Below are 25,722 nucleotides of genomic sequence, written 5' to 3' on the forward strand. Positions count from 1 at the left end.
TGTTTACATGGCCACATCTGAAATCAGGCTACTTGATGGGACTTTGATAAATGCAGAAAATCTCTACCACTGCGACCATGTTATTTTTGGGAAGCCTATTTGATTCCGAGTTCAGACATACGGTGCATTCGGAAAGTATTCAGACCCCTTGACTTTTCCCACATTTTGTTACATTACTGCCTTATTCTAAAATGGATTAAATAAAAACCAAATCCTCATCAATCTACACACAATACCCCATAATGACGAAGCAAAAACAAGTTTTTAGAAATGTTTGCAAATTTACAATAAATTAAAAACTGAAATATCTTATTTACATAAGTATTCGACCCCTTTGCTATGAGACTCGAAATTGAGCTCCTGTGCGTCCTGTTACCATTGATTATCCTTGAGATGTTTCTACAACTTGATTGTGGTAAATTCAATTGATTGGACATTATTTGGAAAGGCACACACCTGTCTATATAAGGTCCCACAGTTGACAGTGCATGTCAGAGCAAAAACCAAGCCATGAGGTCAAAGGAATTGTCTGTAGATAGGATTGCGTCAAGGCAAAGATCTGGGGAAGGGTAGTAAAACATTTCTGCAGCATTGAAGGTCCTCAAGAACACAGTGGCCTCCATCATTCTTAAATGGAAGATTTTTGGAACCCCCAAGACTCTTCCTATAGCTTGCCGCCCGGCCAAGCTGAGCAGTCGGGGGGAGAAGGGCCTTGGTCAGGGAGGTGACCAAGAACCCGATGTTCACTCTGCCAGAGCTCCAGAGTTCCACTTTGGTGATGGGAGAACCTTCCAGAAGGACAACCTTCTCTGCAGCACTCCACCAATCAGGTCTTTATGGTAGAGAGGCCAGACGGAAGCCACTCCTCAGTAAAAGGCACATGACGGCCCGTTTGGAGTTTGCCAAAAGGCAGCTAAAGGACTCAGACCATGAGAAACAATATTCTCTGGTCTGATGAAACCAAGATAGAACTCTTTGGCCTGAATGCCAAATGTCATGTCTGGAGGAAATATGGCATCATCTCTACGGTGAATCATGGTGGTGGCAGCATCATGCTGTGGGAATGTTTTTCAGCGGCAGGGACTGGGAGACTAGTCAGGGTTGAGGGAAAGATGAACGGAGCAAAGTACAGAGAGATCTTTGATGAAAACCTGCTCCAGAGTGCTCAGGATCTTAGACTGGGGCGAAGGTTAACCTTCCTACAGAACAACAATCTTAAGCACACAGCCAAGACAACACATGAGTGGCTTCGGGACAAGTCTCTGAGTGTCCTTGAGTAGCCCAGCCAGAGCTCGGACTTGAACCCGATGGAACATCTCTGGAGAGACCTGAAAGTAGCTGTGCAGTAACACTCCCCATCCAACCTGACAGAGCTTGAGAGGATCTGCAGAGAAGAATGAGAGAAACTCCCCAAACACAGGTGCGCCAAGCTTGTAGCGTCAAACCCAAGAAGACTCGAGGCTGTAATCGCTGCCAAAGGTGCTTCAACCAAGTACAGAGTAAAGGGCCTGAATATATATATAAATGTGATTAATATATATATATATATATATATATATATATATATATATATATATATATATATATATATATATATATATATATATATATATATATATATATATAAAAATTTGCAAAGAAATGTTTAAAAAAAAGTTAATTTAATACATTTTAGAATAAGGCTGTAATGTAACAAAATGTAAAACACTTTAAGGAGTCTGATGCACTGTAGGAGTCTGGATGCACTGTATATATAGACCCTTTATGTGAAAATGTCTTCAAAGATGGATACTTTCAGTTGTTCCGAACTCACTTCACTGGCGCTAAAGAGGGAGACTCTCGGCTGGTGTTAGTACACGCACATGTTAAGATAAGCAGAGTAAGGTGTTTGCATGACTAATGCTATACTCGGCCTACTGCCATAATCAGTTTAATATCAAATTATTAGTGTGCATGTCAACATACGCTTTGATTTACCTCATTTCGGTAGTGCAAGACAACTCCCCCTTTTGTCATAACTCTAAAACAATAGAGCTGGTTAGTTTTGTGTAGCAGACCCCGATGTGACTTCCTGTCCAGTTTCCTGAAACACAGGAAGTTAGAAGGGTGGACAGTGTGTGTGAATGTGCGCGCGTGGACGTGCACCGCTGTACAGGCTGAGAGGAAGGGCCACTCCAGAGAAAACCCTAAATCAAAGGGTACTGAGACAACCATGTTGTGTTTGCGTGCCTGTATTTAACACTAACTTTTCATTGAGTAGAGTTCTGAAATACAGATCAGGCTTGTTACAGTACACATTGGACTAATAAACCCTGTTTTCGTCTCTCGCGTCTTCTGGCTCCTTCCCACACCGTTGATAAACTACCCCATCTTTTATTCATCACCTAGTTCTCCTCCTCGGAGTGCTGCCTGCGCCGTACGTAGGTCACTGGAGTGTGTGGAGGGAGCTAGCTGTATCTCCTTTGAGCTTTAAGTGCCTCTTACACACAAAAGGACTGCAGTTCAAAAGAGTTGGAGCATAATAGTAGCTGCTCCACTCAGATGACCTCATATAGGAGTCGTTATTTCCCCCAGCTTAACTCGGTCTCCTCATATCACTATAATGTGATCCATCAGTTAATTTGTAAAGCAATAGCTCAACCATATCAAGTCACAACTCCCGCTCTGTTAAGACCGGCGTAGAGCGCCATCTGATGTATGTGTGCTCTGGTAAGACAGTAGTATTATGCCAGGGCTGAAGCAAGAAAGCAGGGCATCTCAACCTACGATGACTCATATTTCTAAGGCTTTGGGTCTGTAGGCGGGCGCTTGAACCCTGTCTTCCACTCCTCTTTCCCACTCACTCTCTCCTCTTATCTATCACCTCTGTTGAGGAGCTGTTCTTCAGGCAGTGGCTCTCCTCTCCTCTCTGCTGCAGCTGGTGGTATGGCTGGGTGTAGCCCCTATCTGGCCTTTCCTGCCAGGATGACGTTATGCTTGGATCCCCGTGGCTGCTGACAGGGTCAGGACCCAGGGCCTGGCCCAGAGCCAGAGACAGGGGGGGCTGGGTAGTGGATGCCAGGACTGACAGCGGTCCCCTGGTTGGGATCCTGGCCCAGAGCCAGAGACAGGGGGACTGGGTAGTGGATGCCAGGACTGACAGCGGTCCCCTGGGTGGGATCCTGGCCCAGAGCCAGAGACGGGGGGACTGGGTAGTGGATGTCAGGACTGACAGCGGTCCCCTGGGTGGGATCCTGGCCCAGAGACAGGGGGGGCTGGGTAGTGGATGTCAGGACTGACAGCGGTCCCCTAGGTGGGATCCTGGCCCAGAGCCAGAGACAGGGGCGCTGGGTAGTGGATGTCAGGACTGACAGTGGTCCCCTGGGTGGGATCCTGGCCCAGAGCCAGAGACAGGGGGACTGGGTAGTGGATGTCAGGACTGACAGCGGTCCCCTGGGTGGGGGTCCTGGCCCAGAGCCAGAGACAGGGGCGCTGGGTAGTGGATGTCAGGACTGACAGCGGTCCCCTGGGTGGGATCCTGGCCCAGAGCCAGAGACAGGGGGACTGGGTAGTGGATGTCAGGACTGACAGCGGTCCCCTGGGTGGGGGTCCTGGCCCAGAGCCAGAGACGGGGGGACTGGGTAGTTGATGTCAGGACTGACAGCGGTCCCCTGGGTGGGGTCCTGGCCCAGAGACAGGGGGGACTGGGTAGTTGATGTCAGGACTGACAGCGGTCCCCTGGGTGGGATCCTGGCCCAGAGCCAGAGACGGGGGGACTGGGTAGTTGATGTCAGGACTGACAGCGGTCCCCTGGGTGGTGTCCTGGCCTAGAGCCAGAGACAGGGGCGCTGGGTAGTTGATGTCAGGACTGACAGCGGTCCCTTGGGTGGGGTCCTGAGCTAGACAGGGGGGCTGGGTAGTTGATGTCAGGACTGACAGCGGTCCCCTGGGTGGGGGTCCTGGCCCAGAGCCAGAGACAGGGGGACTGGGTAGTTGATGTCAGGACTGACAGCGGTCCCCTGGGTGGAGGTCCTGGCCCAGAGCCAGAGACCGGGGGACTGGGTAGTTGATGTCAAGCCTGAGACAGTTAAAGTAATACAATTATCTGCCAGTGCACTAAGATAGGTTGTCTCGGTAAGACATCAAATCAATGCATTCTTATGGTAAGAGATATCTAGGTAGCGTCAACATTTTTTTGCAGTGTAACTAATATGTTCATTTTTATTTCCTGGCGCCATGGTAACTACCTTAATATTCCATAATTTATGCTGATGGACCTGTTATCAAGTTAACACCCAGTGTGTAAAAGCATCACATGAAAACAGGCATTTGATCAAATAAGACTTTTTCATTGCCTTACCAGTCTGCCTCGATCTCCGGCCAAACCGCTGCTCTTTGGCGTTACGCCACCTGGTGGTTGCTATGTTTAACTGCATGCTCCCCTGAAATGGACCTTTCAGTCAGAATGTATTTGCATCCCATTTGGCACCCTATTCTTTCATCTGGGTCCATATGGCTATTGTCAAAAGTAGTGCATTATATAAGGAATAGGGTCCCATTTGGGACAAATCCTACACTACTGGTATCCCCAGACAGTCAGTATTCAAGGCAGTCTTTCTGTACGCATGGTCACCTTTGTTCTCATCTGTTCAACAAATGGCTGAGTGCGACGCCTCTTTCTCATCAGCATGTGTGTTGTTCCGTCATCCAGGTCTATACCTGGCTGGGTTCGTTGTTTGCCCTCTGAATCGATATACAACCAGCAGAGTGTACAGTACATTGAGCAGTATGCTCCGGAGCTGATGGCTGTTTGTTTCCTCCTTCATCAGATCTGAACATGGAGTACAACCCTTCAGACCATCCCAGAGCCAGCACCATATTCCTCAGCAAATCCCAGACAGATGGTGAGTGTCCCTGTCCTCTCACTCTTTCATTTTCAATCTCTCCTCTCTCTCTCTAGTATGTTGCACTCTCTCTTTTTCTTTTTTCAATCTCTCTCTCTCTCTCTCCTTTTCAATCTCTGTGTCTCTCCTTCTCACTCTCTTTCTCTTTTTAATCTCTTTTCATTTCTCTCTCGCCCTCCTTTTCCTTCCCACTCGCTCTCTTCCTCCCTCTCTCTCTCTCTGAACACTAACTTCTCCACTACGCTGAGTCATGGCTATTATTTGTGGCTCTATGAAGCCTTTTCGTAAAAACCCTTATTTTCAAAGCGAATCCATTTTTACAGTGTGAGAAGACAACGTCTGCAGGAATGAATTGAAGTCACAGATGCCGATCGTGTTTAAACTATAATAACGGTTTAATCAAATGAATTTCTCATTTCTCATCTCCTGCCTTGCAGCGTGGAGGATTTGGCATACAGCTCATGTGTAGCCGACCGCGGGTTGATGTCGTAGTAAAGTATTGCTTTAAGCGCTGTAGATAATTACCGTTTTGTGAGGTGCTTTCTTTGTTATGTAACAGTCTACTGTCCTAGTTAGCGATGTCTGTGTCCCAAATGGGTTCCTATTCCTTGAACTGTACACTATGTAGGAAATGGGGTGCCGTTTGGGATGCAGGCTCATTGATGCAATATGAGAAAGATAAAAGACAGGAATCCAACTGCATTTGTTACTTGTCCCTTTTTTACGTTGCTAGGTAAATAGATATATGTAGAGACCGCTTCAACTTTGTCTTTTTCAGTTCCTGTCCTGAATAAGAAAGGTAAGTAGGATTTGGTGTAGGCTGGTGTGACGGGTGCGTGTTTGGCTTGTGTTTTGGGGTATAGCTCTGCTCTGTCGTCTCAAGCTGTGTGCTTCTGACGGGAACTTCGCAGTATGTCTTTGCAGCAGATTTCTGTGTGTGTGTATATACAGCATATGTGTTCATATTTTGTGGATTATTGTAAGCTGTGCTCAGATGTCAGCTTTACCTCCTGCATGACGTGTGTTATCTGTACAAACCTAGCCACTTCTGCTAAAACTGTCTCATCGGTACATTCCATTCTCGCACACATGCGCACACCCAGCCCCTGTGTGCCTTTTTAAGAAGCACAATCCGAGTTCTTTCTCCCAGCTAGATCAATATTCGAACATGTAAAAATGCGTGACACCTTGTGTTGCAAACGCTCGCTTCTACACTTTATTTTAGAATGTGCACAGCCATGATTCCTCACAGGGTTTAGGTGTGTGTGCGTTTTGGATGTGTGTGTGTGTGTGTGTGTGTGTGAGCTGATTGTGTAGCAAGGTGCCAGAGTTACACAATGCTGACATAGTGTATCTCGTCCTGCCCTGCTGCTTGGCCATGCAGCGCTCCTTCTATGTCGCTACGTCACTCTCTCTCTCTCACACACACACACACACACACACACGCGCACACACACACACACACACACTGGATCCCCGTCACCCAATCAGAGTGGCTTCCATACTTGGAGTCAACCCATCAATCGCAGCAAGGCCCAATGAGGAATCATGAGACTACTGATAAACAGTATGAATCCCCTGTATTCACCACATGAATACAATGACATGATTGAAATAAAGCCAGATAGCGAAGTGGCGCTATAGTTATAGACATGACAATATTATCGTGAATGAACCATTTAGATTTGATGTAATCCCCAGGGGATTTTTTTAGGGGCAAACGCATGAAAGGATTAATTAAGCAATTAACTCAATTGCCTTGCTTTCTGCTTTCACACAGTTCAGAGTGCTAAACGTGATGTTAATTTAAGGCCTTTGAGGAATGAAAAGCATTTGTATGACCCCACAGCCGTTCATCTATGTTAGAAATGAGCATACGTGTCATTTTGAAGGAAATGTTGAGTTGTAGTGATTATTTGCTTGAGCTTTGGAGCGATGTGTTTCTTTAAATTAAGTTCCCACAAAGCTGATATTGAAAAATGGCCAATCCATATAGTGCAGGACAGCCTTGGGATTGACTGCCCCCTGTCAGTAATGGCTGTGTACTGCAACCTGCCTTAACCCCTATCAGCGTGTGTTTCAACTCCAGGGGATGAACTCTGCTCAATCTTGTGTGCCTAATCATTGACCGTTGCCATGCTGTCACTGATTTCATCTCGCTCTCTCTCAATTTGCAGTGCGAGAAAAACGGAAGAGCATCTACATCAATAATGTGAGTGTCAATCTCAGATTGGACGCCATATTGAATATAATGCTGTATTTGCATAGATGATGATGCTGATGAAATCGTTGGCGTTTGCATGGTAATATGCTATGCTTTGTCATTGATTTTAATCAGGTCATTGATGTATGCCCTACTGAATAGAGAATATTTGGTTAGCAAGTGTTCCTCTGTCATATGTCAGACTGCATTATTTCTTTGACCACATGATTGTTCCTGTGATTTTGTTTATGAAGATTTTAATCAACTTTATTATTTTGCAAGTTAACACACATTTCGGAGAACAAGGTAAAGTATTTTGTATCCCTGGCATTTGTGTGTTTAGATATAGATTTAGTCTAGATGTGCCTGTTATATCCACTCCTGTCTCTTTTGTCATCTGAGTACAGAAGCAAAGTGTATGTATGTACAGGTAAATGCCAAAATAAAGGAAACACCAACATAAAGTGTCTTAACCACGAGCGAGGACAGCTTTTTTATTTTATTGAACCTTTATTAAACTAGGCAAGTCAGCTAAGAACAAGTACATATTTCCTGGGGTGGCAGGGTAGCCCAGTGGTTAGAGTGTTGGACTAGTAACCGGAAAGGTTGCAAGTTCAAACCCCCGAGCTGACAAGGTACAAATCTGTCATTCTGCCCCTGAACAGGCAGTTCTGGCTGTCATTGAAAATAAGAATTTGTTCTTAACTGACTTGTCTAGTTAAATAAAGGTCAACATTTTTTTTAAATGACGGCCTACCGGGGAACAGCCTTGTTCAGGGGTAAAATGACAGATTTTTACCTTGTCAGCTCGGGATTCAATCCAGCAACCTTTCAGTTTCTGGCCCAACGCTCTAACCACTAGGAGACCTTCCGCCCCAAAACCTTTAGTGCACCTTGACATAAACTCAGCAAAAAGAGAAATGTCCTCCCACTGTCAACTGTGTTTATTTCCAGCAAACTTAACATGTGTAAATATTTTTATGAACATAAGATTCAATAACTGAGACATCCGGGCTCTTAGCTGGCCATGGCAGAACACTGACATTCCTGTCTTGCTGGAAATCACGCACAGAACGAGCAGTATGGCTGGTGGCATTGTCATGCTGGAGGGTCATGTCAGGATGAGCCTGCAGGAAGGGTACCACATGAGGGAGGAGGATGTCTTCCCTGTAACGCACAGCATTGAGACTACCTGCAATGACAACAAGCTCTGTCGGACCCTCCACCTCCAAAACGATCCCGCTCCAGCGTACAGGCCTCAGTGTAATGATCATTCCTTTGACGAGAAATGCGAATCCGACCATCACCCCTGGTGAGACAAAACTATTTGCCAGTCCTGTCTGGTCCAGCGACGGTGGGTTTGTGCCCAACGTCGTTGCCGGTGAGGACCTGCCTTACAACAGGCCTACAAGCCCTCAGTCCAGCCTCTCTCAGCCTATTGCTGACAGTCTGAGCACTGATGGAAGGATTGTGCGTTCCTGGTGTAACTTGGGCAGTTGTTGTCATCCTGTACCTGTCCCGCAGGTGTGATGTTCGGATGTACCGATCCTGTGCAGGTGTTGTTACACGTGGTCTGCCACTGCGAGGACAATCAGCTGTCCGTCCTGTCTCCCTGTAGAACTGTCTTAGGCGTCTCACAGTACGGACATTGCAATTTATTGACCTGGCCACATCTGCAGTCCTCATGCCTACTTGCAGCATGCCTAAGGCACGTTCACGCAGATGAGCAGGGACCCTGGGCATCTTTCTTTTGCTGTTTTTCAGTCAGTAGGAAGGCCTCTTTAGTGTCCTAAGTTTTCATAATTAATTCACCTTAATTGCTTATCGTCTATAAGCTGTTAGTGTCTTAACGACCGTTCCACAGGTGCATGTTCATGAATTGTTTATGGTTCATTGAATATGCATGGGAAACGGTGTTTAAACCCGTTACAATGAAGAGCTGTGAAGTTATTTGGATTTTTACGAATTATCTTTGAAAGACGGTCCTGAGAAACGGACGTTTCTTATTTTGAGTTTATATTCTACAGTGTCTGGAACTCTATTGAAGGGATGTGACACCATTGTTCCACGAGAAATTCCATAATTTGGTGTTTTGTTGATGGTGGTGGAAAACGCTGTCCCGGGTGCCGCTCCAGAATCTCCCATAACTGTTCAATTGGGTTGAGATCTGGTGACTGAGACCGCCTTGGCATTTGGCTTTCGTCGTTTTCATGCCCGACTAACCATTCAGTGACCACTCGCGCCCTGTAGATGGGGGAATTGTCATCCTATGGGGGCATAGCCATGGTAGCCAAAATAATAGCCTGCCCAGCATTTTTATACAAGAATGATGGAATGTTAATTGCTTAACTAACTAAGGGCCCACACCTGTGTGGAAGCACCTGCTTTGAATATACTTTGTATCCCTCATTTACTCAAGTGTTTCCTTCACTTTGGCAGTTACCTGTATGTCTGTCTAAATGAATCATGCTGATTGTACATGACATGCTGTACTAGGGTGGTGAGATGAATAGAGTGAAAGGGTTGGTGATTGGCTGATATAAGCCATCTCAATGTGCAGTAGACTGATGGATTAAAGTAGAAGCTCCTGTTTTTAGCGAAACCCATTCCGTCTGTATGTGTACAGTATGTCTCTCATATAAAACCACAAAGCAGGGGGTATTAGCTGGTCTACAGCAGTTGATTCAAGGCTTTTTACAGGACCTGCTGTGAGTGTGCGCATGCCTGTACGTTTTGTGTGTGGACGCATGCGTTCTAGCCTGCCTGCGTGTGTGTGTGTGTGGACTGTGGACATAACAGTAACAGCGTGTGATGTGTGTGTGTGTGTGTGTGTTGCAGCACCATGCTGCTCCAGTCAGACAGAAGTACAGCTCCTGTTCCACCATTTTCCTAGACGACAGCACCGTCAGTCAGCCTAACCTCAAATACACCATCAAGTGGTAGGCTAATCACCAATCAGTCAGTCAACCAGTGAATCCATCAACATGTACTTCTGTATGCAGTTATCATTGTGAAAGACTAAATTGCAAATGAAATTGTAACTTCATTGTGATGATTTGTCTTTACAGTGTAGCCCTGGCGATATACTACCACATAAAGAACCGGTAAGAATGACCTGTTAGGATGGGGCAATAAAACAAACAAAAGATGACTATTGTAAAATATACTATGTCTGTCAAATGTACTGTATATTGTATGTATAAGCTGAAAGTAGAAGTCGAAGAGTTATTGTCCATTAGTTTACTCCAATTAGGGGAGGGATGGTAGGGTTAGGGGAAAATAATGAAGGAAAATATATTTGGGAAGAGAAAAAAAAAAGGTTGAAGTTTACATACACTTTGGTTGGGGTCATTAAAACTCGTTTTTCAATGGCTCCACCATTTTTTTTGTTAAACTATAGTTTTGACAAGTTGATAAGGACATCTGCTTTGTGCATGACGCAAGTCATTTTTCCAACATTGTTTACAGACATATTATTTCACTTTTAACTCACTGTATCACAATTCCAGTGGGTCAAAGTTCACATACACTAAGTTGACTGTGCATTTGAACAGCTTGGAAAATTCCGGAAAATGATGTCATGGCTTTAGAAGCTTCTGATATGCTAATTGACATAATTGGAGATAATTGGAGGTGTACCTGTGGATGTATTTCAAGGCCTACCTTCAAACCCTCTTTGCTTGACATAATGGGATAATCAAAGGAAATCAGCCAAGACCTCAGAAAAAAATGTGTAGACCTCCACAAGTCTGGTTCATCCTTGGGAGCAATTTCCAAACGCCTGAAGGTACCATGTTCATCTGTACAAACAATAGTACGCAAGTATAAAAACCATGGGACCACGCAACCGTCGAGACGTGTTCTGTCTCCTAGAGATGAACGTACTTTGGTTTAACATTCTTAAAATAAAGTGGTGATCCTAACTGACCTAAGACGGAGCATTTTTACTAGGATTAAATGTCAGGAATTGTGAAAAAACTGAGTAAATGCATTTGGCCAAGATGTAAAAATCTAAATCAAATCAAATGTATTTTTCACATACACATGGTTAGCAGATGTTAATGTGAGTGTAGCGAAATGCTTGTGCTTCTAGTTCCGACAATGCAGTAATAACCAACGAGTAATCTAACCTAACAATTCCACAACTACTATTTTATACACACAAGTGTAAAGGGATAAAGAATATGTACATAAAGATACGGCATAGGCAAGATGCAGTAGATGGAATCGAGTACAGTATATACATGTGAGATGAGTAATGTAGGGTATGTTATATTAAGTGGCATTGTTGAAAGTGGCTAGTGTATGTAAATGTCCGACTTCAACTGTACAATAATATGTGGGGGATTGGAAATGATGCAGACAATTCCATAGATGGAAGCCACAAGCCTCCCCAAAAAAAAAAAAAAAGGAAAAGAAAGAATGTTCTGTCACATTAGAATCAGCCTCTCCTAGTGCTATTGCAGAGCCAGCCCATGTTATACTGTAGCCCTATATGTTGAAAGACCCCCCCCCCATCACTGACTGTTATTACATTCTATTTGGACCTCCAGCATCAATAAAGGGTGAGGGAGGGTCACACATAAAAGTCAGCCTTTGATAACACGAACAGACCCCCATTGGCCCCCTGGCAGGAGTCCAAAATTCCAGTCTTTAGAGGTCTAGTACTTTAGGTACTGTGAGTATGTGTCTGAAATGACGCCCTTTTCCCTTTTATAGTGTACTATATTTGACCAAGGCCCATAGGGCTATTGTCAAAAGTAGTGCACTACGTAGGGAATAGGGCGCCATGTGGGACACCATTCTGAGTGTTCTGTGGCAAGATGGATCAATGTGCCTTTCAAACAGAGTGGCGAGGTCACTGAGGCTGTGTTCCCCTATTGGTCTACAGCCTGACTGACTTTGTAGAGGATCGAAACAGCATCCCTCTCCTCAGTCAAAACAGTCAAAGCCACAGGGTGTTTGTGAACGAGCCTCCGTACTTGGGTCTCGTGACTGGTTACTGTCATCACTTGTCATTCAGCAACTGACCTGCGTGGCCTTTTTTTTGTCATTCCAGGGAGATCGATGGGAGAATGGTATTAGATATTTTTGATGAAAAGCTTCATCCACTTACGGTAAGACTTTTGTAGTTATATATGATACATTATGGATATGCTTGTGTATTAGGCAGCTCAATTATGATTATTTTGACACTAAATGGTCTTCAGATCAATTCAGAATTGGGCTGTTCCCATGTTTCATTACTATATTATCTGTATCTTTGCTCCTCTGTTGATGACAGAAATCGGAGATCCCTGCAGACTATGAAAAGCACGACCCGGAGCAGAAACAGATATATCGCTTTGTCCGGACGCTGTTCAGTGCAGCCCAGCTCACTGCAGAGTGTGCTATCGTCACACTAGTGAGTGACATGGTCATCACACCCTGCCACACAACACTAGGAGGGAGTGTTGCTCCCATTTAATAACATCTTAACTAAATGGCACCATATTCCCTATATAGTACACTACTTTTCACCCGGGCCCATAGGGCTATATATGGAATAGGGTGCAAGTTGAGGTACATCACTGTCATTTTGGGCCTACTTGTCCTTGTTCAGGTCAAGTTAAAGTACATGGGTTTTTCTAAACACTGAGGATTTCCTACACTGGATAACTTGTTATAACTTATTAATTATAATCTGCATAAAATGTTAATGTCAAGATACAGTATATGGCCGAGGGATCATAGCTATATTCAATAAACTCACGAGTTGATTAAAAACCTATGTTTAACCCTTTTATCATGTTTGGTGTCTGAACAGATTTATCCAAAATCTACCAAATGGCAACCTATTCCTTATGTAGTTCACTGCTTTCAACCAGGGCCTTTCAGCAGTAAACCCCCCAAAAAAACAGTAGGTGTTATTGGGGTGGAGCATAGCCTAGTGGTTAGAACATTGGGCCAGTAACTGAAAGGTTGCTCGATCGAATCCCCGAGCTGACAAGGTGAAAATCTGTCGTTCTGCCCCTGAACAAGGCAGTTAACAAATTGTTCCTAGAATTTGTTCTTAACTGACTTGCCTAGTTAAATTTTAAAAACTAAAAGTAAAAATTGAGATGGATGGAGGATGTTTCCGAGGAGAGTGGAGAGGTGTTCTGCTCTACAATGGTTTACACGGAGTACACAAACCATTAATAACGTGTCTGTGACTACAGAAAGTATTCAGGCCCCTTGAATTTTCCCACATTTTGTTAGGTTATGCCTTATTCGAAAATGGATTAGTTTGAATTGAATAGTTTGTTTTCTACATCAATCTACACACAATGCCCCATAATGATGATGCAAAAACGTGTTTTTAGGTATTTTTGCTAGTTTATTAAAAATAAAAAACTGAAATATCACATTCACATAAGTATTCAGACCCTTTACTCAGTAGTTTGTTGAAGCACCTTTGGCAGCGATTACAGCCTCGAGTCTTCTTGGGTATGATGCTTCAAGCTTGGCACACTTTCATTTGGGGAGTTGCTCCCATTCTTATCTGCAGATCCTCTCACGCTCTGTCGGGTTGGATGAGGAAAAAAAAAATAATAATAATAATTTAAAAAACAGCTATTTACAGGTTTAAGTCCGGGCTTTGGCTGGGCCACTTAAGGACATTCAGAGACTTGTCCCGAAGCCACTCTTGCGTCATCTTGGCTGTGTGCTTAGGGCCCTGGTCCTGTTGGAAGGTGAACCTTCGCCCCAGTTTGAGGTCGTGAGCGCTCTGGAGCAGGTTTTCATCAAGGATCTCTCTGTACTTTGCTCCGTTCATCTTTGCATCGATCCTGACTAGTCTCCCAGTCCCTGCCGCTGAAAAACATGCCTACAGCATGATGCTGCCACCACCATGCTTCACCGTAGGGATGGTGCCAGGTTTCCTCTAGACATGACACTTCGCATTCAGGCCAAAGAGTTCAATCTTGGTTTCATCAGACCAGAGAATCTTGTTTCTCATGGTCTGCCCCAAGCGGGCTGTCATGTGCCTTTTACTGATGAGTCGCTTCTGTCTGGTCACTCTACCATAAAGTCCTGATTGGTGGAGTGCTGCAGAGATGGTTGTCCTTCTGGAAGGTTCTCCCATCTCTACAGAGGAACTCTAGAGCTCTGTCAGAGTGACTATCGGCTTCTTGGTCACCTCCATGACCAAGACCCTTCTCCCCTGATTGCTCAGTTTGGCCGGGCTGCCGGCACTAGGAAGAGTTTTGTTGGTTTCAAACTTCTTCCATTTAAGAATGATGGAGGCCAATGTGTTCTTGGGGACCTTCAATGCTGCAGAAATCTTTTGGTACCCTTCCCCAGATCTGTGCCTCGATATGATCCTGTCTCGGAGCTCTATTGACAATTCCTTCAACCTCACGGCTTGGTTTTTGCTCTGACATGCACTGTCAGGTGTGTTCCTTTCCAAATCATGTCCAGTCAATTGAATTTTTTTTATTTTTTTTTATTTTTATGCATTTTTTAATTTACCACAGTTGTAGAAACATCTTAAGGATGATCAATGGAAACCGGATGCACCTGAGCAAAATGTTGAGTCTCATAGCAAAGGGTCTGAATACTTATGTATCTAAGGTATTTCTGTTTTTTATATGTAATACATTTCCAAAAAAATGATAACCTGTTTTCGCGTTGTCATTATGGGTATTGTGTGTAGATTGCTGAGGAATTTTATTTAATTAATCCATTTTATAATAAGGCTGTAACATAATTACATTTTGGAAAAAGTCAAAGGTTCTGAATTCTTTCCAAAACCACTGTACAGTATGTCATGGAGGTGTTCTTAATGTTTTGTGTACTCCGTGTAAACCATTGTAGAGCAGAACACCTCTCCACTCTGCTTGGAAACGTCCTCCATCCATCTCCATAACACCTGCTGTTTTTTTGGTTTACTGCTGAGAGGCCCTTGTTGAAAGCAGTGAACTACATAAGGAATGGGTTTCCATTTGGTATGCAGCCCCGGCCTGATGGAGCTTTGCTCTCTGGCCCTGAGATGTGTGGTCCTCCTGTGGTGTTCTGACACTCCATTGTCTGCTTATGACTTCACTGGCCTGTCATCTCTGTCACTTGGGATGATCTGGTTTCCACAAACACACACACACACACCGCGTGCCTGACCCACAGACTGTCCCATTGACCCCACACCCTAGAGGGAAAACAGGGATGGATGCCGACAGTAATTGAATAGGGAACAGGACCAGTTTCAGCTGGAGAAAATGGGGAGGTTGTCCTGTGTTTTAGAGTCGGAGTGCTGATCTAGGATCAGGCCCAGCTTGTCCATTCATAGCAATTCAAAATGCGAAACTGATCCCAAATCAGCATTCATCCTCTGAGACGCTATATGAATACAGACACTGGATGGGTGATGTTGTGCTGGGTGGTGTTTTACTTTACATAATGCCAGTGGTTAACAACACAATGTTTCCACGTTGGGAGAGTTTCCGTCTTCACTGTGTGAAGCCATGACAGGGATGCCGCTGTGCATCACAAGGCAAACGCTCCAAAAATGTCACGTACCCTGCCACCTCCGCTTTATGTATTTCTATGCACACATTTCCAACAAGTTGTTTTGTGTAGAAGACTAGCTGTGTATCTAGGCTTAGGTTTAGGTGAATCTAGATGTACAATCTGAAGCTGAAGCTGTAGGTGAGAGATGAAGTCTGTGGACAATAGAGGAACGGAGCACAGTCCTTGGAGACTGCTGGATGGAATAACTGAATTGCGTACTCTATTAGCAAGTCTGACACATTCAGTACAGGCCTCTAGATTCACCACCCACCTACCACATAGCACGGACTGTGACTTAAGACAGACAAAACACATTTCCCCAAGGAAATGACTCAATTATGATGCATGGAGAGAATATAAAAGAAATGGCTATAAATTAGACTACTCCCAATATATTGTGCCTAACGGTTCAGTGCATTTTTTTAATTCACTGACGAACTGAATGGAGACTGTGGCTGCGATAATGGAAAGGTTTATTTGATTGACGTCTATTTTACCAGAAAGCCCAGAGAAACTGCATGACGTCAGGTTTTGACATGGTCTGTTATTTTGGCTTTGTGGAGACGGAATGCCAGGGAAGTTTGGAATGGAACATTAAATCCAGAATCTATTCAGGCACACAGAGAAGAGGGTAATTATCTGGATCCGAAGTAATTATCTTAGATGAGGAAGAACTGCACTGTATATTGTTGTTCATACATCATCTGGGAAATGTCCATGTGTTATTTGAATTATTCTCAATTCAACAAGATTCTTGTTTTTGCTCCAATTATGTATTGAATTGAGTCTATCACACACCAGACCAGAGGATAGTTGAGGAATGTCTTTGACGTCAGACATCTTTAAAAGGAGGACTGTCTTTGACATCCTATTTCTTTCTTCCTTTTTCTCTCCCAGGTGTACCTGGAGCGCCTGTTAACTTATGCAGAGATAGACATCTGCCCAGTCAACTGGAAGCGTATCGTCCTGGGAGCCATCCTGCTGGCGTCCAAGGTGTGGGACGACCAGGCTGTGTGGAATGTAGACTACTGCCAGATCCTCAAAGACATCACCGTGGAGGACATGTGAGTCTGGAACAGTTTGACCCCAGTCCATTAAGCTCACTAACCCAGATCAACCAGCAGCCAGCTAGTCCATCTAACAGTTTTCAGCAGAAGCTACAGGTTAAATCTGTCTCCTTTTTACGACAGACTTTCAATTGTCCTTATGCAAATAGACAGGGTATAGAACGTCTATTGTAGGATGCATGCATGCATAATAATAATGCATTATCTCATGTAGGGATAGGCATGAGTACTCGAACGGACGTCAAAGCTCGATTTCTAACCAGAGATGGTGTAAAACTATTTAGTGGAATGCTCGTTCATTTGCCTTGACTCTAGTTTTCCATTTGTACATGTGCATTTGCAGGGCACAACTAAAAAGAAACCAAGCCAAGCATCACACTGTTCTTCTCCCTAAATTCCCTTTCCACTCCGTGTCTCATTCACTCAGTTGTGTTCCACCCGCTCCCTACACAGGTGTGCTGAGTGAGCACACAAGCTCCCGTTGGGCCTACAGAAATAAATGCCTACAACAACACATCTAACTGATGTGATACACAAGCTAAATTCCTTGCCAAATGACGACAGTTTTATCACCAATTCAAAATGGACTGGTTGATCGAAGTATGAAAATATGTGTTCCAACAACGAACTGCAGTTTTGGAATAATTGCTTCCAGTCTGGTTTCTACTTAAGATACTTTGTGAACTGCTAGTGCCATTTAGAATTGTTTGGCCTAGGCAATAACCCTCCTTAAACATAGACCGGTTCCACACTGAAAATATGCCAAAACATTAGTTTGGTAAAGACAGAGCGTATTTTCATCAGAATCATTTCAGAAGATGCCTCCTCACCAAACGGATGTTGGAGCCGTAATTCCTCACCGTACAGTGTTCAATGTGAAATTGTTCATCCATTTACAAAATTCCAAAATGGTTTTCTAATGATCAATTAGCCTTTTAAAATGATAAACCTGGATTAGCTAACACAACATGCCGTTGGGACACAGGAGTGATGGTTGCTGATAATGGGCCTCTGCACGGCAATGTAGATATTCCATAAAAAAATCTGCCCTTTCCAGCTACAATAGTCATTTACAACATTAACAATGTCTACACTGTATTTCTGACCAATTTGATGTTATTTTAATGGACAGTAAATGTTTTGGAGCAGTGGCTTCTTTCTTGCTGAGCATGTCAATTATGCAGGTTATGTCGATATAGGACTCGTTTTACTGTGGATGTAGATACTTTTGTATGCGTTTCCTCGAGCATCTTCACAAGGTCCTTTGCTGCTGTTCTGGGATTGATTTGCACTTTTCGCACCAAAGTAAATTCCTCTCTAGGAGACAGAACACGCCTCCTTCCTCAGCGGTACGATGACTGCATGGTCCCATGGTGTTTATACGTGCGTACTATTGTTTGTACAGATGAACGTGGTACCTTCAGGCGTTTGGAAATTGCTCCCAAGGATGAACCAGACTTGAGGAGGTCTATATATTTTTTCTGGGGGCTGATTTTCTTTTGCTTTTCCCATGATGTCAAGCAAAGAGGCACTGATTTTGAACGTAGGCCATGAAATACATCCACAGGTACACCTCCAATTGACTCAAATTATGTCAATTAGCCTATCAGAAGCTTCTAAAGCCATGACATCATTTTCTGGACTTTTCCAAGCTGTTTAAAGGCCCAGTCAACTTGGTGTATGTAAACTTCTGACCCACTGAAATTGTGATACAGTGAATTATAAGTGAAGTGATCTGTCTGTAAACAATTGTTGGAAAAATTACTTGTCATGCACAAAGTAGATTTCCTAACCAACTATATATATATATATATATATATATATATATATATATATATATATATATATATATATATATATATATATTCACACACACACATGAATACTTCAGATGAATTTTATTTTAGTACTCGGAAATAATAATGCAAACAGTAAGAAATATATATATAAAAAAAGAGTCAAATGCCCATCCCTAATCTCCTTGCTCTACTGCCAACCCCACTCAGTGCTGGGAACAGTCGGGGACATTTTGCCTTGTGAACTCAGAATAATCTTGATATGGGGTCAGTGGTGGTTTAGTCGGTGTTGGGACAGTCCAGTGTTTTGGAATCAGGCATGACTCAGGTCTGCTTCTCCCAGTCTGGTGGCTGGGGCTTGGGTATAGGGCTGCGACAGGGGCTGGACCTGAGACTGGGGCTAGGGTTGAGGCTAGAGCTTGAGCTGAGATTAGGGCTGGGGTCCTGAGCTGTGGTTGGGGCTGGGGTCCTGAGCTGTGGTTGGGGCTGGGGTCCTGAGCTGTGGTTGGGGCTGGGGTTGAGGCTAGAGCTTGAGCTGAGATTAGGGCTGGGGTCCTGAGCTGTGGTTGGGGCTGGGGTCCTGAGCTGTGGTTGGGGCTGGGGTCTTGAGCTGTGGTTGGGACTGGGGTCCTGAGCTGTGGTTGGGGCTGGGGTCCTGAGCTGTGGTTGGGGCTGGGGTCTTGAGCTGTGGTTGGGACTGGGGTCCTGAGCTGTGGTTGGGGCTGGGGTTGAGGCTAGAGCTTGAGCTGAGATTAGGGCTGGGGTCCTGAGCTGTGGTTGGGGCTGGGGTCCTGAGCTGTGGTTGGGGCTGGGGTCCTGAGCTGTGGTTGGGGCTGGGGTCTTGAGCTGTGGTTGGGGCTGGGGTCCTGAGCTGTGGTTGGGGCTGGGGTCCTGAGCTGTGGTTGGGGCTGGGGTCCTGAGCTGTGGTTGGGGCTGGGGTCCTGAGCTGTGGTTGGGGCTGGGGTCCTGAGCTGTGGTTGGGGCTGGGGTCCTGAGCTGTGGTTGGGGCTGGGGTCCTGAGCTGTGGTTGGGGCTGGGGTCCTGAGCCGTGGTTGGGGCTGGGGTCCTGAGCTGTGGTTGGGGCTGGGGTCCTGAGCCGTGGTTGGGGCTGGGGTCCTGAGCTGTGGTTGGGACTGGGGTGTTTTCAGACAGGCGGTATCTGTGGCATGGATACAGTCTGAAGTCTCATAGCCTGGTAGACAACAGGCCACTGGGGCTTCGACCTCCTTACCCAAAATGAATCACAAACCGACAAGGAGAATCTATGTGTATTATTTAGAGAGGTTATCTGACACCTTGAATGTGTCGCCACCAGTAAACCTCCTGACCCATCCTGAGTACACAGTTAGTTTTAAGACTGCTTGTTGTCACGACCCCCTCTCAGTGGGCTCATAGAACATAGCCCTGAACCCAAAACAAATGCATGAGATTCCTTCTCTTGGTCTCGCTCTCTCTCTCTCTGAGGAGGAGTAGGAGGAGGAGAGGAGTTTTATTAGGCAGAGCCTCCACCGCTCCACGGCTGGCTAAATTTAGCTCGTCTGTTGCTGCATGAATTAGAATATCTATGTAGGTGGTGAGAAAAGCCCGACGCTTGGTGTAGCAGACGTCTTTAACCTTGTGAATCAAAGACCGGGGCTTTGCTACAGAGACACAGACCGACCAATTAGACTGTCTAAAGAATGTCAGAGAAACAGTCGGTCAGGGGAAACGATCAACTGAAACTAATCAAAGCTAAGCTGCAACCACAGTTAATTGACTTGATACCATGGAGTCTGTAATTTTGTATAATTCTAAAAGCTTAGCACATAAGACAGTTGGTGACGTCTCTTTTTCAGTTGTTTAGTTCTTCTTGAAGATCAGTTCAAGACACTGACTGGTGATCATTTCTCTTTCTCTTTTTTTTTCTCTTTCGTTCTCTCTCTCTGTCTCTCTCTGTCTCTCTCTGTCTCTCTCTCCATATGAAGGAATGAGCTGGAGCGTCAGTTTCTGGAGCTGCTGCAGTTCAACATCAACGTTCCGTCTAGTGTTTACGCTAAGTACTACTTTGACCTGCGCTCCATGGCCGAGGCCAACAACCTCAGCTTCCCTCTGGAGCCACTGAGCAGGGACAAGGCTCAGAAACTAGAGGTGAGTCGCAGTGGCGCATACAGTCGCTGCTTCTCCACCATCCCATCAGCTGTGAGGATGCTGATCTTGTTTTCGTTGACAGCATTCAAAGGACCTATACAATGCTACTTGTTTATAGACACTGCTACCACTGCTACTACTGTCATCACCAACTAATTGAAGCCTCTTTGAAAACAGCATGCACAATTTCTTATCATTCATTTGTGCTCCAGAGGGAGCTTTTCTCCTTTCCCTTTCATCAAGATATTAACTCTGTAAAACATGGCTGGAGGATGCACAAACACAATGGCTAGATATAGCCTGCTAATTAGTGGGCAGTGAGCACAGTGTGCATTTGACAGAGGTGGTGGTGTGTTCTCTGCGTTCGTTTTGTGTCTGTGACGGAGGACGTGAGGCGGCATTCGTTGCCATGTAATTATCTCCCCAGCAGCACCAGCGACCCTCTTCTCTCCCAACCGCTCTTCCTCCTCATCCCTCCTTCCTCCCCTTCCCCTCGTCCCCCTGCCTCTCCGCTGGGCAATTAAGGTCTGAAATGAGCCCTTGTGGTGTGGATGCTGTTTGAGGCGTCGTGTCGTTCTCCGTTCTCTGTCAGTGGAGCTGTAATAGTACTGCTTATCTGCTGGTACACTGATCACTGGAGAGGGAAACGGGCAGAGTTTCGGATCGTATTCAATATTGATCTGACTTGTTAAAGAAATGCCACCAAAGATGATAATAATAAGCGATCTTGCTCTGTTTCAGAGCAGAATTATGAATTTCCCTGCATTTTTGTTATTAGGCTTCCATTGTAGTTTATGTAGCTCTGTGTACATGAACATAAAGTCAATTATGTTTTATATTATTCTATGTCTTATTGTGCATTTTTCCATGTCTCAGGCCATCTCCAGGTTGTGTGATGACAAGTATAAAGACTTGAGGAAAGCGGCCAAGAAGAGGTCTGTGAGTGCAGACAATCTGACGGTGGTGAGGTGGAATCCGGCCATCATATCCTAACAGCATCCTTCGCCACCAGGAGGAGGACAGGGCATCCACCATGACGGAGACATGACATGGCTGCCTGGTCTGGGAGGTCAAGGGTTAGGGCAGGAGAACTTAGACTCAGAACTCAGTTGTCCAGTTGCGTCTGTGTGGTTTGTTTCACACAGAAATGACCTGCTGGCACTTTTGTGGATAATAAGTGTTATTGTTGCTCTGATGGTCCACTTGTGTACTGTACATACAAGATGTCCCTCTGGTTGTCTGAAGTTGAACTTGAGTCCTACAGGTGACTTGGTGACCAATGGCAGAAGAGCAGTGGCCAGATGGGAAAAGATTAAAAGAACATTGGAAAGATCAAGAGACAGTGGAAAGATTTGAAAAATCCTAGAATAATAACCCATAAACTCAAACAAAAGCATTCCAATAGCCATTTTAAAGGTTGACTGTCTTGTATAGAGAAGAAATTGCTCGGGTATACTGCACATTCCTATGATTTTCAAGGATTTCAGCAAATTCCTCTCTAAAGCACAATGTTTTTTTCCCAGGTAACAGGCAAACCTAATTTGTACACATTCCTGAAATATAGAAATGTCTCTACTTTCTTTGGAGGCAGTAACAAGAGCTCATCAAGTGTTATTCTTACTGTGTTCGGTTGCAATGAAATCAAACTGCCAAAACCTCAAGGGTTTCTTTCTCTGTAACGTTCAACAAACTGCACCTGTGTTTGAGTTTAAAATGGCAACTGTTTTGTATTTACATTTACATAAAGACACCAAGAGAGGGAAAGTGAAGTGAGAGATGTACAGTAAAGGAAGACCGACATTTGAAGAATAACTTAATTAGGGCGATAAGACTGATAAATGAAGTTCAGTTGAAGGTGAACAAAATTATCTTTATCTTTAATTGCATTCTCTTCTATCTCTAGCTATACCAATTTGCCACTGAGTGATGATTATCTAAAACTATTTCACACATTAGTACTATCTCTCTCTTTCTCATGGCCAAAATGATACAGGCTGTGTCCCCAAATGGCACCCTTTTCACTATATAGTGCACTACTTTTGACCAGGGCCCATAGGGTAGCCATTTGGGATTTTACCACAGTGAAACATTCCAGTGAACATTCCGCTCACGCCAAGCAATATTCATGTCCCACTTTGTTTCATGCTAGGTCTCGAATGACGTACTGGGATGAGTTTGAAGGACAAGCACACAAATAGAAAGGAGAAAAACATTTTCCAAGAACAGGAAATAACTAGTATAAGTAAGACAAAATGGTGAGTTTGAACATCCATATAGTGTATTCACTGCCGTTGTTCTGACCTATGGTGCCTGTAACATGCTAGTGTAACATGCGAGTGTAACATGCTAGTGTAACATGGAGACCTTCCTTTTTCCTTTTTAAAGTGCAACTGGGGTTGAGTTTTTCTCTTGAGTGTTTCTTTTTTAAATTACTGATCTTCCAACTCCTAAAGAAACAGCAGAAACCTAATTTCAGAAAGCCAATTTGCATGATGATTCTTCAATATATTGGAAATGTATTTCTAAAAATGTCCTACAGTATATTAGAACAAAGGGATGGATGTTTTTTGATTAACAAACGCTGTTCACAAAAACATTAGGAATAAATCAAATATAATAATTTAGCAAATTAATTGATTTTGTACAGTGTATATAAGATATCAGTGTGCAGACAAAGAGCACATTAACTTTCAAACATGGAGAATTGGGGTGAAATATTTATAAATATCTGATCAGTATTTACATTTAAAAAAAATTGCAATGTCTTATTATACCAGATATGAGGAGAGTTTAGAACTATTAGTTATATGGAAGCTGGTATTATTTTATCTAGAATCTAGATAGTAAAACCATTGGAAGGAATTTGAATCTTTGTCAGGATCTAGTTTTTCATATCAAGTTTGCATAGCTCAGATAAACTACAGTGAATGATGGGATCATGTGTTTTTCACACTCAAACATTGAATTGAGGCTGTTCTCTCATCTTATCGTACATACATTTTCTGTGACCGTATGAATGATGTTTTCAGTGTTACATGGTTTTATGATATCCCTGTTGCAAAACCAGGTATGGAAGTGAAACATTCCTCTTGTTCTTGATGCTGTTTTCTTTTAAAGTTGTTGAGTTCACGGTGTTTCCCCACTCTTAAGCAATCTTAACTATTGAAAAGATAAAGCAATTCCTTATCAAGGGTCTCTACAGTTGTTGTTTTCATAGTTTTATTTGATAGCATTCCGTGAATACCAATCAGCATTCATTCAAACCATTCATCAGGACCAACTATCTGCCAGATGTTTCACTTTCATATGTAAAAAGGGATGGAGTTGAACCAAAGTACCAGACAATGAAGGATTAGCCTTGGAATATGTATTGTTGTGATTATAATAGATCCCCTTTGCACGTGATCGGAATGGTATAAGGACTCTGAAACGGAACTGTTGGAATGGCATGGCCTTGGAAACGGAACTGTTGGAATGATGTGGGGACTCTGAAACGGAACTGTTGGAATGATGTGGGGACTCTGAAACGGAACTGTTGGAATGATGTGGGGACTCTGAAACGGAACTGTTGGAATGATGTGGGGACTCTGAAACGGAACTGTTGGAATGATGTGGGGACTCTGAAACGGAACTGTTGGAATGATGTGGGGACTCTGAAACGGAACTGTTGGAATGATGTGGGGACTCTGAAACGGAACTGTTGGAATGATGTGGGGACTCTGAAACGGAACTGTTGGAATGATGTGGGGACTCTGAAACGGAACTGTTGGAATGATGTGGGGACTCTGAAACGGAACTGTTGGAATGATGTGGGGACTCTGGAACGGAACTGTTGGAATGATGTGGGGACTCTGAAACGGAACTGTTGGAATGATGTGGGGACTCTGAAACGGAACTGTTGCGTTCTATGGCGCTGTGACTGAGCGACTGGAGTGCAAATGTCTTCGGGCGAGAAGAAACAGGCGTTGTCGTGAGGAGACTGAGGTATTTTTAAGATTGTATATCTTATTTATTGTATGTATGTGTGTGTGCATACAGTCTGATGTTGATTTCTAGAAATGAAAATGAACTCCTCATGCTCTATGGGCCCAAGCCTGTGGTATAACCTAGGCTAGTGACTGGGGTGATAGTCGTGTGCACTAGACTCTACCTCTGCATAGAGTTTTTACTTCTTCTACCTTTTCTCTTTCTATCTCTTCTACGACAATGTTAGGATTTACCAATGCAACTCTCAGTTGTCAATGATTTCCTGTGCTAATGAAAGAAACTGCTGTAGTTGTGTGAACTCTGTTTTTATGTTTTGTTTTATAGTTTATTTCTGGGATTTTATTGCTATTTTATGTTGTTTGTCCCTGTTCTCAGTTTGCCCAATGTGGTTAGTCTGTATCTTTTTGAGTACTAATCTCTTAGTTAATTGTAGCCTACATTCTAAGAAGTGATCCCAGGACCAACAACCCTAAGGGACTGGAGTCTGAATAAGTCACGGTCTCTCTCCCTATATGGACTGTTCTAACTCTGATTTTAGTTTAACTGATGTGCCCAGTTCAGAAGCAATGTTTAGAAACCTGCACAATAAATAAACGTTTAAACCTTGCAATAAAAATATCATGGTGTCACTTTACTTGGGCGTGACAATGTAGCATTTGTCATGTCTTTATATGCATATGTCAGTCCTTGTGTTTTATATCATCTTTTATAAATACTTTATGTTGTGTTTTTTTTTGCTGTACTTGAACGGTATCAGTTACATTTTCAATGGGGCGTACTCCTGTTTATGCTGTACGCGTCTCCAAGTCAACTGTATACTACAGTGTCACCCATTTGACTATGAACCTTGCTTGGGTTCTGTGGTGGTCAGGGCTACTTGGCACGTCTATCGGTGTCTCTGATTGAGCTGGAAGAGAGGCGATGATTATGTCACGTCGTCCCAATGTAAAGGGCTGGGTCGATGTCGGTGAAAGGGAGACCGTTTTGAATGAGAAATATGAATGTAAAGTTCAATTGGTTAGTCTAGCGGCTATCTTCCGTCAATGTTATGTCCTATTGTGCCATTCAAAGTTGGTCACTCACAACGTTAGGTATCTGGAGTTCAAGCAGGGCCTATTTTTTTTTTAAAAGAA

At 43.9% G+C, this 25,722-nt stretch overlaps 1 protein-coding gene across 4 annotated transcripts in view; it reads left to right on the forward strand.

Annotated features, from left to right (window-relative positions):
* The window catches only part of ccny (cyclin Y), a 61,734-nt gene extending 36,527 nt beyond the window's left edge, over positions 1-25,207 (forward strand). The window contains exons 2-12 of one of the 4 annotated variants that reach the window (XM_064949105.1): positions 4,809-4,883; positions 5,662-5,682; positions 7,061-7,095; positions 7,369-7,392; positions 9,925-10,025; positions 10,155-10,190; positions 12,146-12,203; positions 12,371-12,490; positions 16,510-16,676; positions 20,440-20,602; positions 21,479-25,207. In XM_064949105.1, coding sequence (XP_064805177.1) covers positions 4,809-4,883; positions 5,662-5,682; positions 7,061-7,095; positions 7,369-7,392; positions 9,925-10,025; positions 10,155-10,190; positions 12,146-12,203; positions 12,371-12,490; positions 16,510-16,676; positions 20,440-20,602; positions 21,479-21,595 — 917 coding nt within the window. In that variant the 3' untranslated portion in view covers positions 21,596-25,207. The remainder of the gene's footprint in view (positions 1-4,808; positions 4,884-5,661; positions 5,683-7,060; positions 7,096-7,368; positions 7,393-9,924; positions 10,026-10,154; positions 10,191-12,145; positions 12,204-12,370; positions 12,491-16,509; positions 16,677-20,439; positions 20,603-21,478) is intronic. The other 3 variants (XM_064949108.1, XM_064949106.1, XM_064949109.1) reach the window with 3 other exon arrangements.
* The last annotated feature ends 515 nt before the right edge of the window (positions 25,208-25,722 follow it).

Source organism: Oncorhynchus masou, chromosome 30 (genome assembly GCF_036934945.1).
Source record: "Oncorhynchus masou masou isolate Uvic2021 chromosome 30, UVic_Omas_1.1, whole genome shotgun sequence".
NCBI classification, from domain to species: Eukaryota; Metazoa; Chordata; class Actinopteri; order Salmoniformes; family Salmonidae; genus Oncorhynchus; species Oncorhynchus masou.